The 15814-nt window shown below is 44.4% G+C and overlaps 1 protein-coding gene across 1 annotated transcript; it reads left to right on the forward strand.

Annotated features, from left to right (window-relative positions):
• Positions 1-4393: 4393 nt before the first annotated feature.
• On the forward strand, positions 4394-7391 carry LOC100276062 (DUF1682 family protein). Its single transcript, NM_001149943.2, has 3 exons — positions 4394-5508; positions 6626-6829; positions 6916-7391. The coding sequence occupies exons 1-3, from the start codon at positions 4486-4488 to the stop codon at positions 7141-7143; spliced, it is 1455 nt and encodes a 484-aa protein (NP_001143415.2). The 5' UTR covers positions 4394-4485; the 3' UTR covers positions 7144-7391.
• The last annotated feature ends 8423 nt before the right edge of the window (positions 7392-15814 follow it).

Here is a 15814-nt window from a genome sequence, read left to right on the forward strand (position 1 = left end):
AATCATGGTGCTCGACGATGTGGACCATGGTGTCGAGCAGAAAAACAAGCAAAAACCTAATGCCAAGCCCTCTACCTGGCGCGCCAAATGTCGGAGAGGAAATTCTCTGGCCGGGTGGCGGAACGCACCCGCCCTAAATCCTTAGATGAGGAGGGGCCTAAGCGTTTTGCCTGCTACGTGGATTTGGGATGAACACAAGAACACACAAGGATTTAGAGTGGTTCGGGCCGCCGGAGCTTAATACCCTACTCCACTGTGTGATGTATTAAGCTTGAGAGCTTATATGAACTTGTGAGTCTGAGAGTCTAAGTGTGTGTGAGCCTGAGTGGACTTGCCTTGTAACGCAGTGTTCCCTCCCTTTTATAGCTCAAGGGGGCACGTACAAGGATACTGAGCCCCGACATATGGGCCCAGGGGCAAAATGGAAGAAAGTAACTAATGCATGTAACGCCAGGGTGATCTCTGAGCGCCATAACGTCCGTAGTGCATACAGTATTGATATGTCGCGGTTGCTTCCTCGGTAACGCGCGAGTCATGATGAGTGTAGCGCATGCGGCAGCAAGGGCGTACTACCTACCAACGGAATAGATAGGCACGCCGCCTGCAGGATGGCCTGGTCGCCGCCCGTCAGCGGAGTGGACAGGTCTCATTAAATGCTGAGGCGGCACATCGCCTGCCAATGGAATGGACATGGCTCATTAAATGCCGAGGCGGCACATCACCTGCCAGCAGAATAGACAGGCGGCGCGCCTTATCCGCAATAAATGCAGAGGCCGCACGGCCCAGAGGCCTTATGTCAGGCTCCGCCCGCTGGCTTACGTCACGGGCAGTAGGCCACGTGGCAGCATCGGGTCTCCGCCTGAGCGGGGAGCAGAAGCGTACACGGTATGGTCCGGACACGTGTCGGCTCCGGACCTCCGCCTGGTCTTGTTTAAGGCCTGGGTATTCTTTGTCCCAGAATCCCGGGACCCTACTGTGAGTGGCCCGGACCCCACACAGAGGGGTCCAGGACCCGTCCCAGGGGTCCGGTTCGCGCCCGTGGAGGTCCTGGACCTTACCCGGAGGTCCGGCCTGTATATGCAGGGGTCCGGTACATTCCCATGGGGGTCCGGACCCACTATTGATACCTTGGAGGATATTGTCTTCTCTGGCCACGTGGCGGCCCTGGAGCTTTCCACATGGTGGGGTCGGTCGCTGTTTACCACGTGACTAAAGATAGCCGCGTGGGCACCGCGTCTTCGTACTGTAGTAAGGGGTACCCCTGTTTCAGGGTACCGACAGTGCCCCCAGCCCAAATAAGCAAAGGGGTGATACATGTCATATGGGTTCATCGCTGCACTACCCCATGCTTGAATAGTAAAATACATCGACGGTGAATAGGCCAGTGGAAAGTTTTAGCTAGCCGACCATAAGTTTTAGATGAATTTTGCTCTTCGGTATCTGGTGGCTGCCGGACCGTCCGACCATATGAGGCAAACTATCCGTGCGGGTTCCAGACCGTCCGCGCGCGAGCGCCGGACCGTCTGCGATACATGGGACCTAGAGCTTTTTTAATCGGTTGGCCAATCGTGCTTGGCCCCGACGCCTCCAATCTTGCTAGTCCTTTTGCCCGGAGCCTTCTGAGTAATTACTCCTTGCGATATTTCTAACGTGCAAAGACTACTAATGATAATATTTTGCCTTTGTCTTTATCGGCCACATCCGGCTGAACCAAGATTTTTTTATTCTGCAGCTTCATCATATTAACAAAAAATGGTTGTTTGTCAACTTGCATCTTCTGGAAACTCAATCGGTCCTCATTTATGCCGATTGTATCTGTCGACAGAAAACATTACAATCATTGGTGGCATGAGAAAAAATTGTGTCACTTGCAATAACCATGTCTCTTTAATTTATCTAAAGGAGGAATAGTATGAGTTACTTTGATGTTACCATTTTTCAATATCTCATCAAATATTATGTCACACTTGTCAACATTAAAGGTGAATTTAACTTCTTTTTGCCGATTCTTTTGGACTGGCTAGAAAGAAGAGCATGCCGAAAGTTTGGCTTGCGTTGACCAAACAAGTTCAGCGGTATATACACATGCGGATTCATAATCCGAGCTATCGCACTCCACTAGATGGATATTATGGCCAACCAATTTTGATGTCTCTTTATTTCGGCTCTCATAGGCCAACGCTCGCTGGTGCAGTTGTACTAATGAAAAGAACCGAGTGCCCTCTATTTTTCTCTTAGGTAAGATCGCAACCCATTAAAAGCCAGCCCTGCTAGCTGTTTATCCGTGACATGGATTTGTAAGCATCGGTTTCTAGTGTCCCAGAACCTCTAAATATAGTCATTAACTGATTCTCCATTCCTCCTGTCGCACTGAAGCTAAATCAGCTAATTCTAACTCATGCTCTCTTGAGAAAAAGTAACACCCATGGTCTCCTTAGATCTTCATCTCCATGGTCTCTCATTGGTCATCTCCCCCAAATCCCTCCTTCCTCCTCCTTGTGCTCTTGGATGGTATCTAGAGAGAGTGATGGGTGAACTAGAGAGACAAACAAGAGGAGTGTGAGAGAGGAGAGTTTGGCCTGTTAATTTTTTTTTTGATAAAGGAAGCTTTATATTAAAGGTTACCAAGAGCGATACATCAAGAGAATACATAGTCTTGGTACACAAACTTCCGGTCTCTGCCTAATGCACATAGCCAACCTAAAACAAAAAACAAAACAAAAAATAAACATGGACGCAGCAGCTTCTCCAAGCTAGCGACAGTCAATCCGAAGACTAGATCGCCACCCATGCACCCGGGAAAAAAAGACCGTGGCCGTTCGCACCAAGAGCCGCGAACCCTCCACAACCAACGGCCGCAACTCCTATCGCTGAAGATGGCCCAACTTGAGAGCTTCTGTGACGGCAAATGGATAACCTGCAAAGGAGAACACAAGATTTTTTTCTCAAAAACTAAGTCATTTCTACAGATCCAGAGCGCCCAGCACAACACCGTCGCTCCAAGTAGAAGCATTGGTTTCAGCACACTATTAAAACCTTGAAGCCAATCCACAAACATATGGTCCACATTTTGTGGTTGGTTGATTCCAGTGGCCATCAGAAACACGCTCCAGACTGACCGGGCTAGCCGACATTCGAAGAAGAGGTGTTGGATGGTCTCTTCTTGTGACAAGAGACGCATGATAAACTACCTTGCCAGTTTCGTTTAGCCAAATTATCTTTTGTGAGGATTACACCCTTTCACAAATACCATAGGAAAATTTTATCCACTTTGTGCACAAGAGACAAATGGTCTATCATGTGGTGCCAGAGATGCCAAGTGAGGTTCGAATGGACATCAGACTGTCTGTTGGAACACATTATCCATGAAAATTTGCTAAGTTTGAAGCCACTCCTCACAAACTATTTGGGCATGCAACAGTTTGCTCGATGGAACATAACGTTGCTCAAAAAAATATTTTTTGCATATGTAAGTTTTAGATTGCAGATGATGCTCATGATGTTGACAAAAATAACCCAGTCATGATCGAATGTGACAATTATTAATTATAAAAATTATAATGTTGAGCTCTACAATTATGATGTAAAAGTCCGTATACATACGACTTTACATAGAAAAAGCTGTATTTTTTATATAAGAGAGAGACCGAATGATAGTTGGAGTATACTGCTACGCTAGACTGCTAGAGCATCTCCAAGAGCTTTATAAAAACAACTATCTATCTTATTAGCAAAATTAGAAAAATATCTTCCAATGATTTGGTAAAAGATCTCCTTTAAAATAAAAGAATCACAAAATATTTGCTCTAGCACGTAAGTTTCCGTGATGAGGAAAAACTCCGTACCCGATTTCCTTTCCGTGTGGTGTTATTATAAAGAGATCGGAGTAAATTAGACGTACGAGTAGATCAAGAAAATAAAAGTTTCAGATGAGGAACCTGTAAGAGGCAAAGAAACTATTAAAAACATTTGATTGGTTACAATAGTTGAGAGTTTTCACTGCAGAATTGTTTACAAAGTTATTATAGAAGATTGTTAAAGAAGGACAAAATTTAAAATTGTTATTTCTTCTATTAACTCAGTAGATCTATTAATTTAATAAGTAAACTAAACTAAACACTTGAAGATGCCTCAGTAAAACCACCAAAGAAATATTACGAGTTTTAAGTATATAAATTCTCTGGTATTAAAGTTTGAGAACTCTTCGAAATTCAGTGACTAATTAATGTTGAATGGGACTTCTTTTTCCTTTTTTCTTTTTGATGAAATGTGCATCATATTCCCACGCCCATTGCCAGATCACACCAAATGAGAGAGAGAGAGAAAAAAAAAACTGAATCTCAGATCCCAACGATCAACCACTTCCGCAGTAGTCGCACGGTTCCCCCACGGCCCCACCTTCCGTCCTTCCCAGCACCGCCGCGGACCATAATCCCCTTCGTCTTCCCCAGCACACTGCACACCTTCACTCCCGCATCCTAAGCTATGGCGGCGCTGAGCTGGATCCGGCTCCGGCCGCCCCGTGCTGCCATTCTCATTTTGCTGCTCCTCGCCCTCAATATCTCCCCCTCCTTTGCCGCTAACTTCGAGGGCTTCGACTCCGACGACCTTCCTGTCGCGGCCGGCGGCCTAGATGCTGACGATGACGAGGGCCTCGACGGCGTCTACCTCCCGCCCCCTCCGCCCATCTCCCTCTCCACCTCCGCTCCTTCACCTCCCGTCACGACGACACCGGCGCCGAACCCTAACCCGGCTACGCCTACGCCTCGGGATCCCACCCCGGCGCTCGACCTCTGGGACGAAGACGAGTTCGAGGGCATCCCCGTGCCCGAAGCGATCCCCTCTGACGACTCCGCCGCGCCGGCCGAGGTCGACCCATCAGATCCCTCCGCGGAGGCACCGGTGGAGGTGGCGCCGGCTGCGAAGAGGAGCCCGGCTGAGCTCCTCCGCGCGTTCTCCTTCGAGATCGCGTGCGCCAGCTTCCTGGTCTGTTACGTGCTCAACTACTTCACTGGGAAGCGGCAAAACGAGAACATCGCGCTGGCCTGGGCCACCAAGTTCGCCACCAGGGACTCTATCTTCGACAAGAACTTCAGCCTTCTTGGCACAGGCGACGGCAAGGACACGCCACTCCTGCTGAAGGAGGGGCAGGACGTGTTCAAGTTCTATGCAAGTGGGAGACGGTTCTGCCAGGGGTTGCTTGCCACCATGGAGATGCGAGCGCGGTACGATCTGCTGTCAAAGTTCGTCGAGTTGGTCTTCCCTAGGAAGGACACCATCACATTCGAAGTGATAATGAACGAAGAGGCCATGGACCATGTGGTTCTGGCTGTAGCCAGGAAGAAGGCGGCCAAGACAATGCACAAAGAAGAGAGGGATCTGCAAAGGTTTGCCAGTGTTCTCACTTCTGCACCTGCGGGGAGGAAGTGGGTGTCAGATGAGCTTGCTGTGGTGGCTGAGTCAAAGGAGGTTGCTGGGGATATGATCACTGAAGCTGTGCTTGATCAGGTGAGGGTGAACTTTAATTTAGAATTTTGGTTTTGTGGATTTGGTAAAGTAAATGCTTTTGGATAATATTGTTAATGCTTGCACTGTCTTGCTGCTTCAATATTTAATGAACTCGATAAAGGTGAATCTTATTGACTGCTGAATTGTCAAAATGTATTCGAAAGAGAACTACTGAAACTTGTGTGGTTTGAGATAGCCTCACATTTTTGTAACATATGCTGTTAAATGATGACGTTGGAGAAGTTATGCTTGTATTCAAATTAAAATTTGCAATTTTGAATATATTGGGCTCAGCTTGTTGCTTTGATAGAAAGCTTATCAACAGTAACCTATGGACCATGTGGCATAAGTTGTGCTGCTATTGTTCTATATAGGTAGTTTTTTTTGTTATAGTAAGTGATGAGATACTATGAAGTGATGAAAATGATTTTTTTTAAATGTGGGTGCTAGCTGGTAGATTTTAACTATCTTTTATTCATTTTGAAACATGTCATGTTTTTGTCTCCTGAATTTGTTCATCCTTAGATATTTTATTTTTGTCTTTGATATTTTCTTGCACCGCCACCTTTTGGACATTGACGAAAGACTGGTTTGAATAAGGAAAGAATGTGCTGGGACATTTTCTGTTATTTCCATAATGAAGGTCATTCATGCTAGAGATTTTCAACTATTGAAATAGCTTCTGTCTTTTATTGATTGAAGTAACTTTGGTTTCTTAATATTTAAGCAGTTTTGAGATCAGTGGCATTGCCAGTGAGATGCTTGGATTTTGGCAAGGTCCAATTTAGGTTATCATGATATCTGTCGTTAACTAGATTAGATATTGTTGTGCTTATTGTAAAACATTAAGTATGTCTGATAAGACAAGACCAATGTCTGTCTCTAAACATTATGAACCATTTACGGGCAGTTTCATCTCTATCCTTTTGAGTTAGGACTTAAAATTGGAGTAACTAGGACCAAAAGAAAGCTAGTCAGTTAGAATTGGACACTGTAATAAGACCAAGGACCTAAGCTTAAGCTAGGTTGAATGGTCCACATATGCCAATGTGACTGAGTCAGTTTATCTTGTATGTAGTGTGCCGTACTCTTGCTTCTAATGATTTTTCGACTCCAGGTTCTTGGTGAGAAGACGTTCGAGAAATTTGGAAAGTGGTTCATCTCGCTTCATTTTTCGGACCAGTTGGCAGGATCCTACAAGAAGGTCCTTACATTCAAGTTTGTATTGCCAGATGCAAGCAACATGTCAGAGATGACAAGATTGGTTTCTCTTGTGCCATACTACATTGATTTGGTTGGGCGTTATAAGCTCAGCTCTCATGTGAGTATACATTATCTCTCTTCTTAGAGCTCATCGTCATGTTCCAGTTATATGTCTAAAGGTTTGCATCCATATGGTGTTTGCAGGCTCGCTCTAAAACTGATGGAGCTAGAACGAAGGCTGCTCAGGAAGCTTTTAGGGAACTACAGAGTGCCAGGCAGGAGGCCCTGCAAAGGAAAAAGGCTGAAAAGAAGAAACTCATGGAGGAGACAGATGCCAAACTAAGCGCTGAGGCACTCCGGAGGAAAGATGAAAAGGAAAGGGCTAGGCAACTGAAGAAATCTGGGCCCAAAGTGAAGATGCTCCGCTCTTGAATCTACCACGGGTTGGCTTTTGCTATTCACCTTTTGAGTGTCTGCTAGACTCATTTACATTCCAATTTTGGGCCACGATGTTTCCCTTGAGAATGAGCAAAAAGGATCGAGGAGAAAAGAATCCTCACTGGCGTTTTGGCTTTTATTGGATGTGTGCCCGAAATATCTGTAGTCACATTCGCCCACGTAACTTCGAAAAAATTGTTATGCATAAGCTTTGCTGTATGAGAAATAGAACTTGCATGATTAACTGTGAAGAATGGTGATAGAACTATGATATGAAACCAGTGTTATTAAAACTACGTAAACGCTAATTAGAGGCTGAAACCACATTTTGGCGTTCTAAATTGGACCATGACCATTAGTTACTTTTAGGTCTAGTCTGTGTTTCATGCGTTTTAGACCATGACCATGAGCTAATTTTAGGTCTAGTCTGCTAGTTACTTTCGGGTCCAATCCGACATATGGGTGAGTTTTTGGTAAGCCATTAACCTCTTTCTTTTAATATTTATTTATATTATTATATGAAATTATGATATATTGGTATTTTTTCTATGTTGTTTAAAACTACGTTCATTTACAGCGTGTTTGGTAGACTGGGTGAATAGAGAAACTGCACCTGCGAAGTTATAAAGCAGTGTTTGTTTGGTTAGCTTCTCTATGCATCCCAGCTCTACTCATGCAAAGAAGCGACCGCAGCCAGGCTTCCGAGCGAAGCTCGCGGGGGGCGTACGCGCCCAGCCAAGCTCAGTGCATGCAGTGGCACGTATACGAGGTATGTTTTTAGTTAGTTTTTTTTTGTTATATCTTCTAATTAAAAGATTTAATCACCGAACAAATTTCATATGTGTGTCCCTAACATTTTTTCGATCAAAACTAGACCATATATGCTATATAATATTTAAAGATTTATTTGTGCATTCTTCACTAGTACATGTTTTGATACATACAACCAAACAATGTCTCAATACAGCAAGATTCAATTGAGCCAAGTAACCAAACACTAAACCTTTGCATACACTCAACCAGACTATATATAGCCTGGCTGATTGATGCGAGCCAGGCGGACCAGTGAAACGAACCAATCACGTGGTTAAAGATTTACTAGTTGGTTGTCAACGGCTTACAATAATACCCACGTAAACTATTCACCAAAAAAATTCAAGATTTTTTATTGATTGTATCCGCTTTTCGTATAATATTTTTTTGATTTGGCTAACTGATGTTATTGTTTACTCCATGCAATATGTTTTAGTACAACATGACAAATGAAGTGAGCGATTAGAAGAGAGTTCACAACGACTGACTGAACGAACAGAAATTATAAAATGATATAATTCCACCATACATAGACCAAATAAGAGAAAGTTTGTGAGCTCAAGTTTGTATAATAAGTCACATGAACTCAAACTTATAAAAAAGATTGATCGAAATATGGAGTGATTGCTAAAGTCAGACATTAATAAAAACTGGATGCGCTCCATATAAATTATGCTACTTCGTATCAATTACTAACGTTTAAGCCAACAAATACCCTTTCATTTTACTGTTAGTGTGACAAATCATTGTTGCTCCATCCAATTCAGCAAACTCAAACACCATGGAGTCCATTGCGCCAATGTGGTCTCAGAAATGGCCTAATGCTTGCAAGAGTCAAGAACGTCGTGTCGTGCTTGGGCTGTAGCCTCGGTCCGTGTGCTGGTTCGGTCCGACATGATTTTTTATTTTACAAAAAAAGTATATACATATATACAATTTATATTCAATATTAAAAACATTTGAGCATGATGTTCTACTGGTTAGAAAGTTTTATCCAGTGTCTCCCGCCATTCTTCCATCAGGGCATGGGTTTGAACCCCGCCTTTTGCACCATTTTTTAATATTTTACGCTGATTTAATCAAATGGGCCGACGGGCTAACGGACTGACCCGGCATAGTCAGTAGGCCGGCATGACGTGCTTGGGCCAGAGTTGTGGCCCGCGGGCGTTTGGCCTGTGCCGGGCCGTCGTTTGGCCATCTATAGGCGTACAACGGATTAATTTGGAATAGCTGTGAGTGGTTATTTGTAAAAAATGATACGGGACGACCGTTGAAACTGGTGCTTTAAGTATAGTATAGGCGTGCGGCGGATTAATTTGAAATAGCTGTGAAGGGTTATTTGTAAAAAAATTACGCGGGACGACCGTTGAAACTGGTGCTCTAAGTATAGTATAGAAAAGTCAAAAAAAGTTATACACGAGTGTTTCAATATTTTATCGTTTTAATAACCTTGTATGAAACTGTGCTCAGATTACGTGCTTTCAGGTTCTAGCAGCTTCGCGGATCAGCATCCATTACGGTTGTTTGTAACAAGCATATGTCACGTAAAAAATAATAAAGTTTCTAAAAAAATATGTCATATTTAACAATTAATGTATGCAGCAATTAGGCCTAAAGAAAAATTTACTAATAAAAAACTTTCCTTATTTAGCTTATTTTACACAAATAAATAAATTTTACCTATTACTAGAAGGTAACATGTAATCATAATCATTCTATCTAATTAAATGAACGGTTCGTAGTTATTTAAGAGTAGTATATTATAAAAACATATATAGTTATTAATTTAATAATATTTATTACACAACATAAATTTAATAATAAATCATATATATATATAATTTAAATTAAATATGTTTGACTTCTCAAATGTGAAAGACAATTAAAAAGAGACATGAATGTGGAAATAGGCCCCGAGTCATTTCTAGATTAGTTTATGTGTTTGATGACCATCACAACCTCATAGACTAACTAGTTTACTAAGTGCATGAGTTTATAAGAATAAGAACTAAAGATTCTAAGTTAGAAAACATCTCAAACCTAGCTAGAAAGAGGCATACCTTGGCGCTAGTGATGGGGCCAGGGTTCGAGGATTTTCTCGGCCGGGATCACGTTTCGATCTCTTCTTAATATAATACCGTGAGGATGGTCTTTTCCTCATCGACCAAGTTTTTTTTAAGAGGCATACCTTCCAAAAAATGAATTATTGTTAGTTTAACCATTTGATAAGTTCAAAATACCCCTAAGATCTTGTTTGAACAATCTAGAGAAACTAGAAAGCTCATATTTCAAATGTTGGAATTTTGGAGCTAACTTTGAGCCATCATTGGAATATAAGTTAGAGGATTCAAAAAGGTCAAGCTCCATGACTTATAAGTTGGCTAGTCTCTAGATATGTTTGTCTAAATCATAGTCACACTCTTAAAGACAACCAAATTGAATCGAAGAGAAAAGCCCAAAAGTGCTTAAACTCCAGTTGGTCTGCGGTGCACCGGATCAGTCCGATGGTGCGCCAGACCAGCTACGTAGAAAAGGCTATCTCTAAACTTCGGTCGGCTGGCATACCGGACTAGTCTGATGGTAGACCAGACCACTTACGCAGAGCTGCCTTATTTCAGGGTTTGAGTGGCTTGGTGCACCAGTCCAGTCCAGAGGTGCACCGAACCACTTACGTAGAGTATTTTGAAGAGCTCAAGACCATGGCACACCAAACCTTTCAGAATTTAGAGGATAGTTTCCAGATCCACCGGTTGTGCTGACGTGGTGGCCTTTAGTGGTTGACCGGACTGGTCCGATGCCACCGACAAGATGGCTTTCTGTTAGAATGGTCACTGAGCAAACTGACATGTCAGAGGTCTAGTGGTGAAACATACCTGCACTATTGGAGATCCTGAAAGTGCATTCATCCCTTTTGTGAGTTTTGGTGATTTAGATGACAACACATTTAAAAGACTAACAAGTTTGCTAAGTGTTGAACAGGAAATTCAGTATGATGAACATACTTGAATAGTGTATAATGACAGTGAACAAAGTTTCAACACAAGGTTAAATAACCAGTGAGACAATGCAAATGGATATAATATGATCTCTATATTGGTTTGAATATATGGACAAGACCTGAGAAATCACTACATACATATGATCAGAATAGAGGATGAAGTGATTAAGAGGATTGGTCAAGCCAAAGTGAATAAGATATGAGGAATCGTGAATTGGCTTGACCATATTACTATCAGTCCATATATGCTTCTATGAGAATCAAACTAGAGCTTGATTAATCTTAACAGTTATATCTAGAAGACATTCAAGCAAGGTTCACAATATTGAAGAAATGATTCTCTCAATGGATGCTCAAAATGATGTGACTCAAGAATGACTTGATAGGGTGAAGATAGCAAGGAAAGGGCTTCAAGGAACTAAGCGAAGGTGAAGGCCAAGCGACGGCTTGTAGACTGAGGTACCATGGCTAAGGTGAAGAAGAGAGTACTTGCACTAAGTCGATGAGTATAGGAATCGTCGTACTATTAAGGGGGATCCAAAAAGAAGGTTGGTGTTTGCCAAAGCTCAAGCCTCTATATTCAAAAGCTATTTTTTGAAAACCAAAAATCTCTTTAAAATTCTATGGTTGACTGTGGTTAGGTTTGAGAAACTTAGAGTGTTATTGTTGAAAAGCAGCTGAGCTTTTCAGCTGCAGCTGAGCTTTTCAGGTGAACTAAACTTCAGCTGAGTTGAGCTTCTTCAGCTGTAGCTGAGCTTTTCAGTTGAGCTGAACTTCAGCTGAGTTGAGCTTTCTCAACTCCAGCTGAACTTTAACTTCAACTGGGGTCCAGGCAGGTTCAACCGGGGTCCAAGGCAAGTTCAACCGGGGTCCAGAGAGGTTCAACCGGGGTCCAGGGAAAGTTTAGCCGGGGTTTTTTTTCCCGGACCTCACTGGTCAAAATCGGTTGAATCGGCCTTAGGGGAGGTTCAACCGGTGTTAGGGTCACCTGACCGGTCTGACCTCCTAACTGGAAGACTGACTTCTAGTCTGACCCCCAGGCGGTTGAACCGGCCCTAGGGGCGGTTGAATCGGTGTCAGGACCTGTTTTGCAGTCTAACCTGCAGTCTGACTGGCAGACTGACTGTCGGTCTGCCCCGGGCGGTTGAATCGGTCTTAGGGGTGGTTCAACCGGTCCTCCACAGCCAAAATCAGCCCAACAGCTAGTTTTGAAGCCCCACCTATATATACTCACTCCTACCTCTCTTCCCCACACCAGAGCACGACCCAAACTCCATTTCTAACTTGAAGAACACCTCCCACTCTCTCTCACACATCTCTTGCCTCTCCCATTTCAAATCTTTGGAGAGAAATCTTTGAGTGAGTTTGAGGCTGCGATTTTTGTGATTCATCTCCAAATCTCTCTTGTTCTTCTTCATTCGAGCTTTGGTACTACATCGAGTTCTTTGTGGATTCATTACTCTTGGAGCTTCTAGCTCTTAGACGACTAGGTGTCTCTTGTGAGTCTCAAAATCTTGTGGAAGACCACAAGAAAGTTTGTATTACCCGCTCGTTTGAGCAAAGATTAGTGTGTGAGCTTGACCTTTGTGGTCGGCAAAGGGAGGATTAGGGTTGAAAGAGACTCGGCTCTTTGTGGGTGCCTCAACGAGGAAGTAGGGCACCTTGGTGGTGTGACCGAACCTCGGGATAAATCTTGTGTCTCTTGTGTTCTTGTTCATTGTGCTTATTTGTGTTCTTCGTTCTCTCACCATTCCGTGAAAGATTTGTTTATATCTTTTTGTGTGTGGATTTTGAGAAGTACCCTTCTCAGATCTACTACTTTTAACCCTGTGGATCATTTAGAACATCTCATTTCCAAAGTTAATTGGGTGAATTTCGAGATCAATTCAGTTTTACCCAGTTTGCTTCTAGTTTTTGTTGAAATTTTTTTAACTTGCCTATTCACCCCCCCTCTAGGCAACTTTCAGATCCAGTGCACCCGTAGATAGGGCAATTTTGGGGGGTTTGTCCCCAATGTCTATTTGGGTGGCTAGGGGCTATAAATACACCATCAACCAGCCCATTCATTACACAATAGCTAAACATTCATTCCTAAATTCATTAGCAACACTCCCAAATAGATCAAGTCTCCCAAGTGCCACATCTAAGTGATTTGAGCCTCGAGATAGTCTTAGTGCCTTGTGAGAAATATAGAGAAGAGTATGCGCTATTTTTGTTCTCTTGTGCTTGGAGTTTTGACTCCCAGAGTTTTGACTCCCATTCATTGTAAAAGCTCAAGAGGCTTTGACATGTGAAGTGCCTTGCGAAGACTTTGGTCTCTCGATTGAGAAAAGAGAGAGGCCTCAAGGTCGATCTTTGGAATCATTTGAGAGGCTTGAAAGGGACCTGGTCCTTAGGGAAACCTCAATGGAGCCATAGGTTTTGTTTGAAAACTGAACTCTGATAAACGATCGGCGTATTTTCTGTGCTTTCTTTTTTGCGGTTTCCCCCTCTCCCTCTATAAAGGTCTCTTGCGTTGATCTTGAATAAAATCTGTTGTGTTGTTCCCGAGTTAATTTCACACTAACAGAGCAACACGTGTAAGAAGAACCCATCTCCCTACTCCGATTATATTACTTCTTGTTCTATCGATTAATTGAGATCAAAGTTTTTCTTATTAAGTGTAAAATTTTAGGCTTCGCCTATTCAATCCCTTTAGGTGACTTTCAATACTAATATTAAGAGGTCTATATTCATGACTTCTATGAAGGGAAGTGTTCTATCTTCAATGTTGATCACGGATTACTTTAGGTTGTGGCCCTAGACAAAATGAAAAGAAGTGTTAGTTTGTTATATGTATTGCTATTTTTCGTTGTTCAAAAAAGCTTTGAGATTGCAGACCTATTACTTGGTCCAGGATCAGAGCAACCTCCACTTGTGTTCCTTGACGAGTAGCATGATCATAAGACGTGTCTTCGCCAGACACACAAAATGTGGTGAGCACAATTAATTAAGAATTGATAAATACAATTGCTAATGAATGAAAGGTTTCAAGTAAAAAATGCAAGACACTTATGCAGCTGCACCAACATCGAAAACGACTCGACGAACCACTCTTGCCTCATACAAAATTGTCGTGAAACTCTGTGTGGCACAATAACAGTTGAAAATTCATTACTAAATCCTCTATGGTGATCTATCTGGTGCTTCTCCGTATACAATGGGTCCAACAGGTGGAGCTGTGCCATCCTACAAAAAATGGAAGCATCGAGTTCATTGTAAAACTTAACAATCAAAGTAGACATGTCTTAGGATTTCAATAAATAACAAATTAAACAAACAATATAAATTTAGTTATGAAATAAAATAGTATGAACTATGAACTATTAGGTACAACTATTATTTGCACCTAGTTAAGTCGCCAAAAATTTATATGTGCATTGTGGCCAAATCTGCCACATTGGTTCTACTCAGGGTAAGTAAGAAAGGGTGTCGGGGACCATAATTAGGGGTGCCCCCAAGACTCCTAAACTCGGCTGGTAATCACCATCAGCACAAGCTGCAAAAGCCTGATGGGCGCAATTCAGGTCAAGGCTCTGTCCACTCAAGGGACACGATCTCGCCTCGCCCGAGCCCAGCCTCAGGCGGGAATAGTAGACCCAGGCGGATTCACGCCTCGCCCGAGAGCCTCCTCAAGCAACGGGCGCACCTTCGACTCGTCCGAGGCCCAGCTCGGGCAGGCTTCGCAGTGAAGCAACCTTGGTCAGATCGCCTCGCCAACCGACCGTATCGCAGGAGCATTCAATGCAAGGATCGCCTGACACCTTATCCTGACGCGTGTTCCTCAGTCGCCAGGGCCGAAGTGACCGCAGTCACTTCGCCCCTCCACTGACTGACCTGACAGGAAAACAGCGACGCCTGCCCTGCTCCGACTGTTGTGCCACCCGCCAGGGTGAGGCTAACAGCAGCCGAGTCCAGCCTCAGGTGCCATAGGAAGCTCTGCCTCGCCCGACCCCGGGGCTCGGCCCCCGCCTCGACCTCGGAAGACGGTCTCCGCCTCGCCCGACCCCAGGGCTCGACCCCCGCGTCGACCTCGAAAGACGGTCTCCGCCTCGCCCGACCCTAGGGCTCGGCCCCCGCCTCGACCTCAGAAGACGGTCTCCGCCTCGCCCGACCCCAGGGCTCGGCCCCTGCCTCGACCTCAGAAGACGGTCTCCGCCTCGCCCGACCCTAGGGCTCGGCCTCAACCTCGACCTCGGAGGAGTCACCGCCTCGCCCGACCTTGGGCTCGGACCGACCACGTTACAGGGGGTACATCATTACCCTACCCCTAGCTAGCCCAGGCTACGGGGAACAAGACCGGTGTCCCATCTGGCTCGTCCCGGTAAACAAGTAATGATGGCACCCCGCGTGCTCCCATGACGACGGTGGTTCTCATCACCCTACGGAAGCAAGGAGACGTCAGCAAGGTCCCGACAGCCCCGACAGCTGTGCTTATACAGGGCTCAAGCGCTCCTCCGACGGCCACGACCACATGCACAGGGCACTAACACCTCTCCGACAGCCACGTCGGCATGTACATAGGGCTCTGGCTCCTCTCTGTCGGACACGTTAGCATATTGCTACACCCCCCATTGTACACCTAGGCCCTCTCCTTACATCTATAAAAGGAAGGTCCAGGGCCCTCGTACGAGGAGGTGGCCACGCGGGAGGACGGGCTGACGGACATGCTCTCTCTCTCCCTCGCGGACGCTTGTAACCCCCTACTGCAAGCGTATCCATCCTGGGCGCAGGACAACACGAAGCCGCAGTTTTCCCCTCTTTGTGTTCCATCTCGCGCCGACCCATCTGGGCTGGGGCTCGCAACGACAATTT

This window comes from Zea mays, chromosome 8 (assembly GCF_902167145.1).
Source record: "Zea mays cultivar B73 chromosome 8, Zm-B73-REFERENCE-NAM-5.0, whole genome shotgun sequence".
NCBI classification, from domain to species: domain Eukaryota; kingdom Viridiplantae; phylum Streptophyta; class Magnoliopsida; order Poales; family Poaceae; genus Zea; species Zea mays.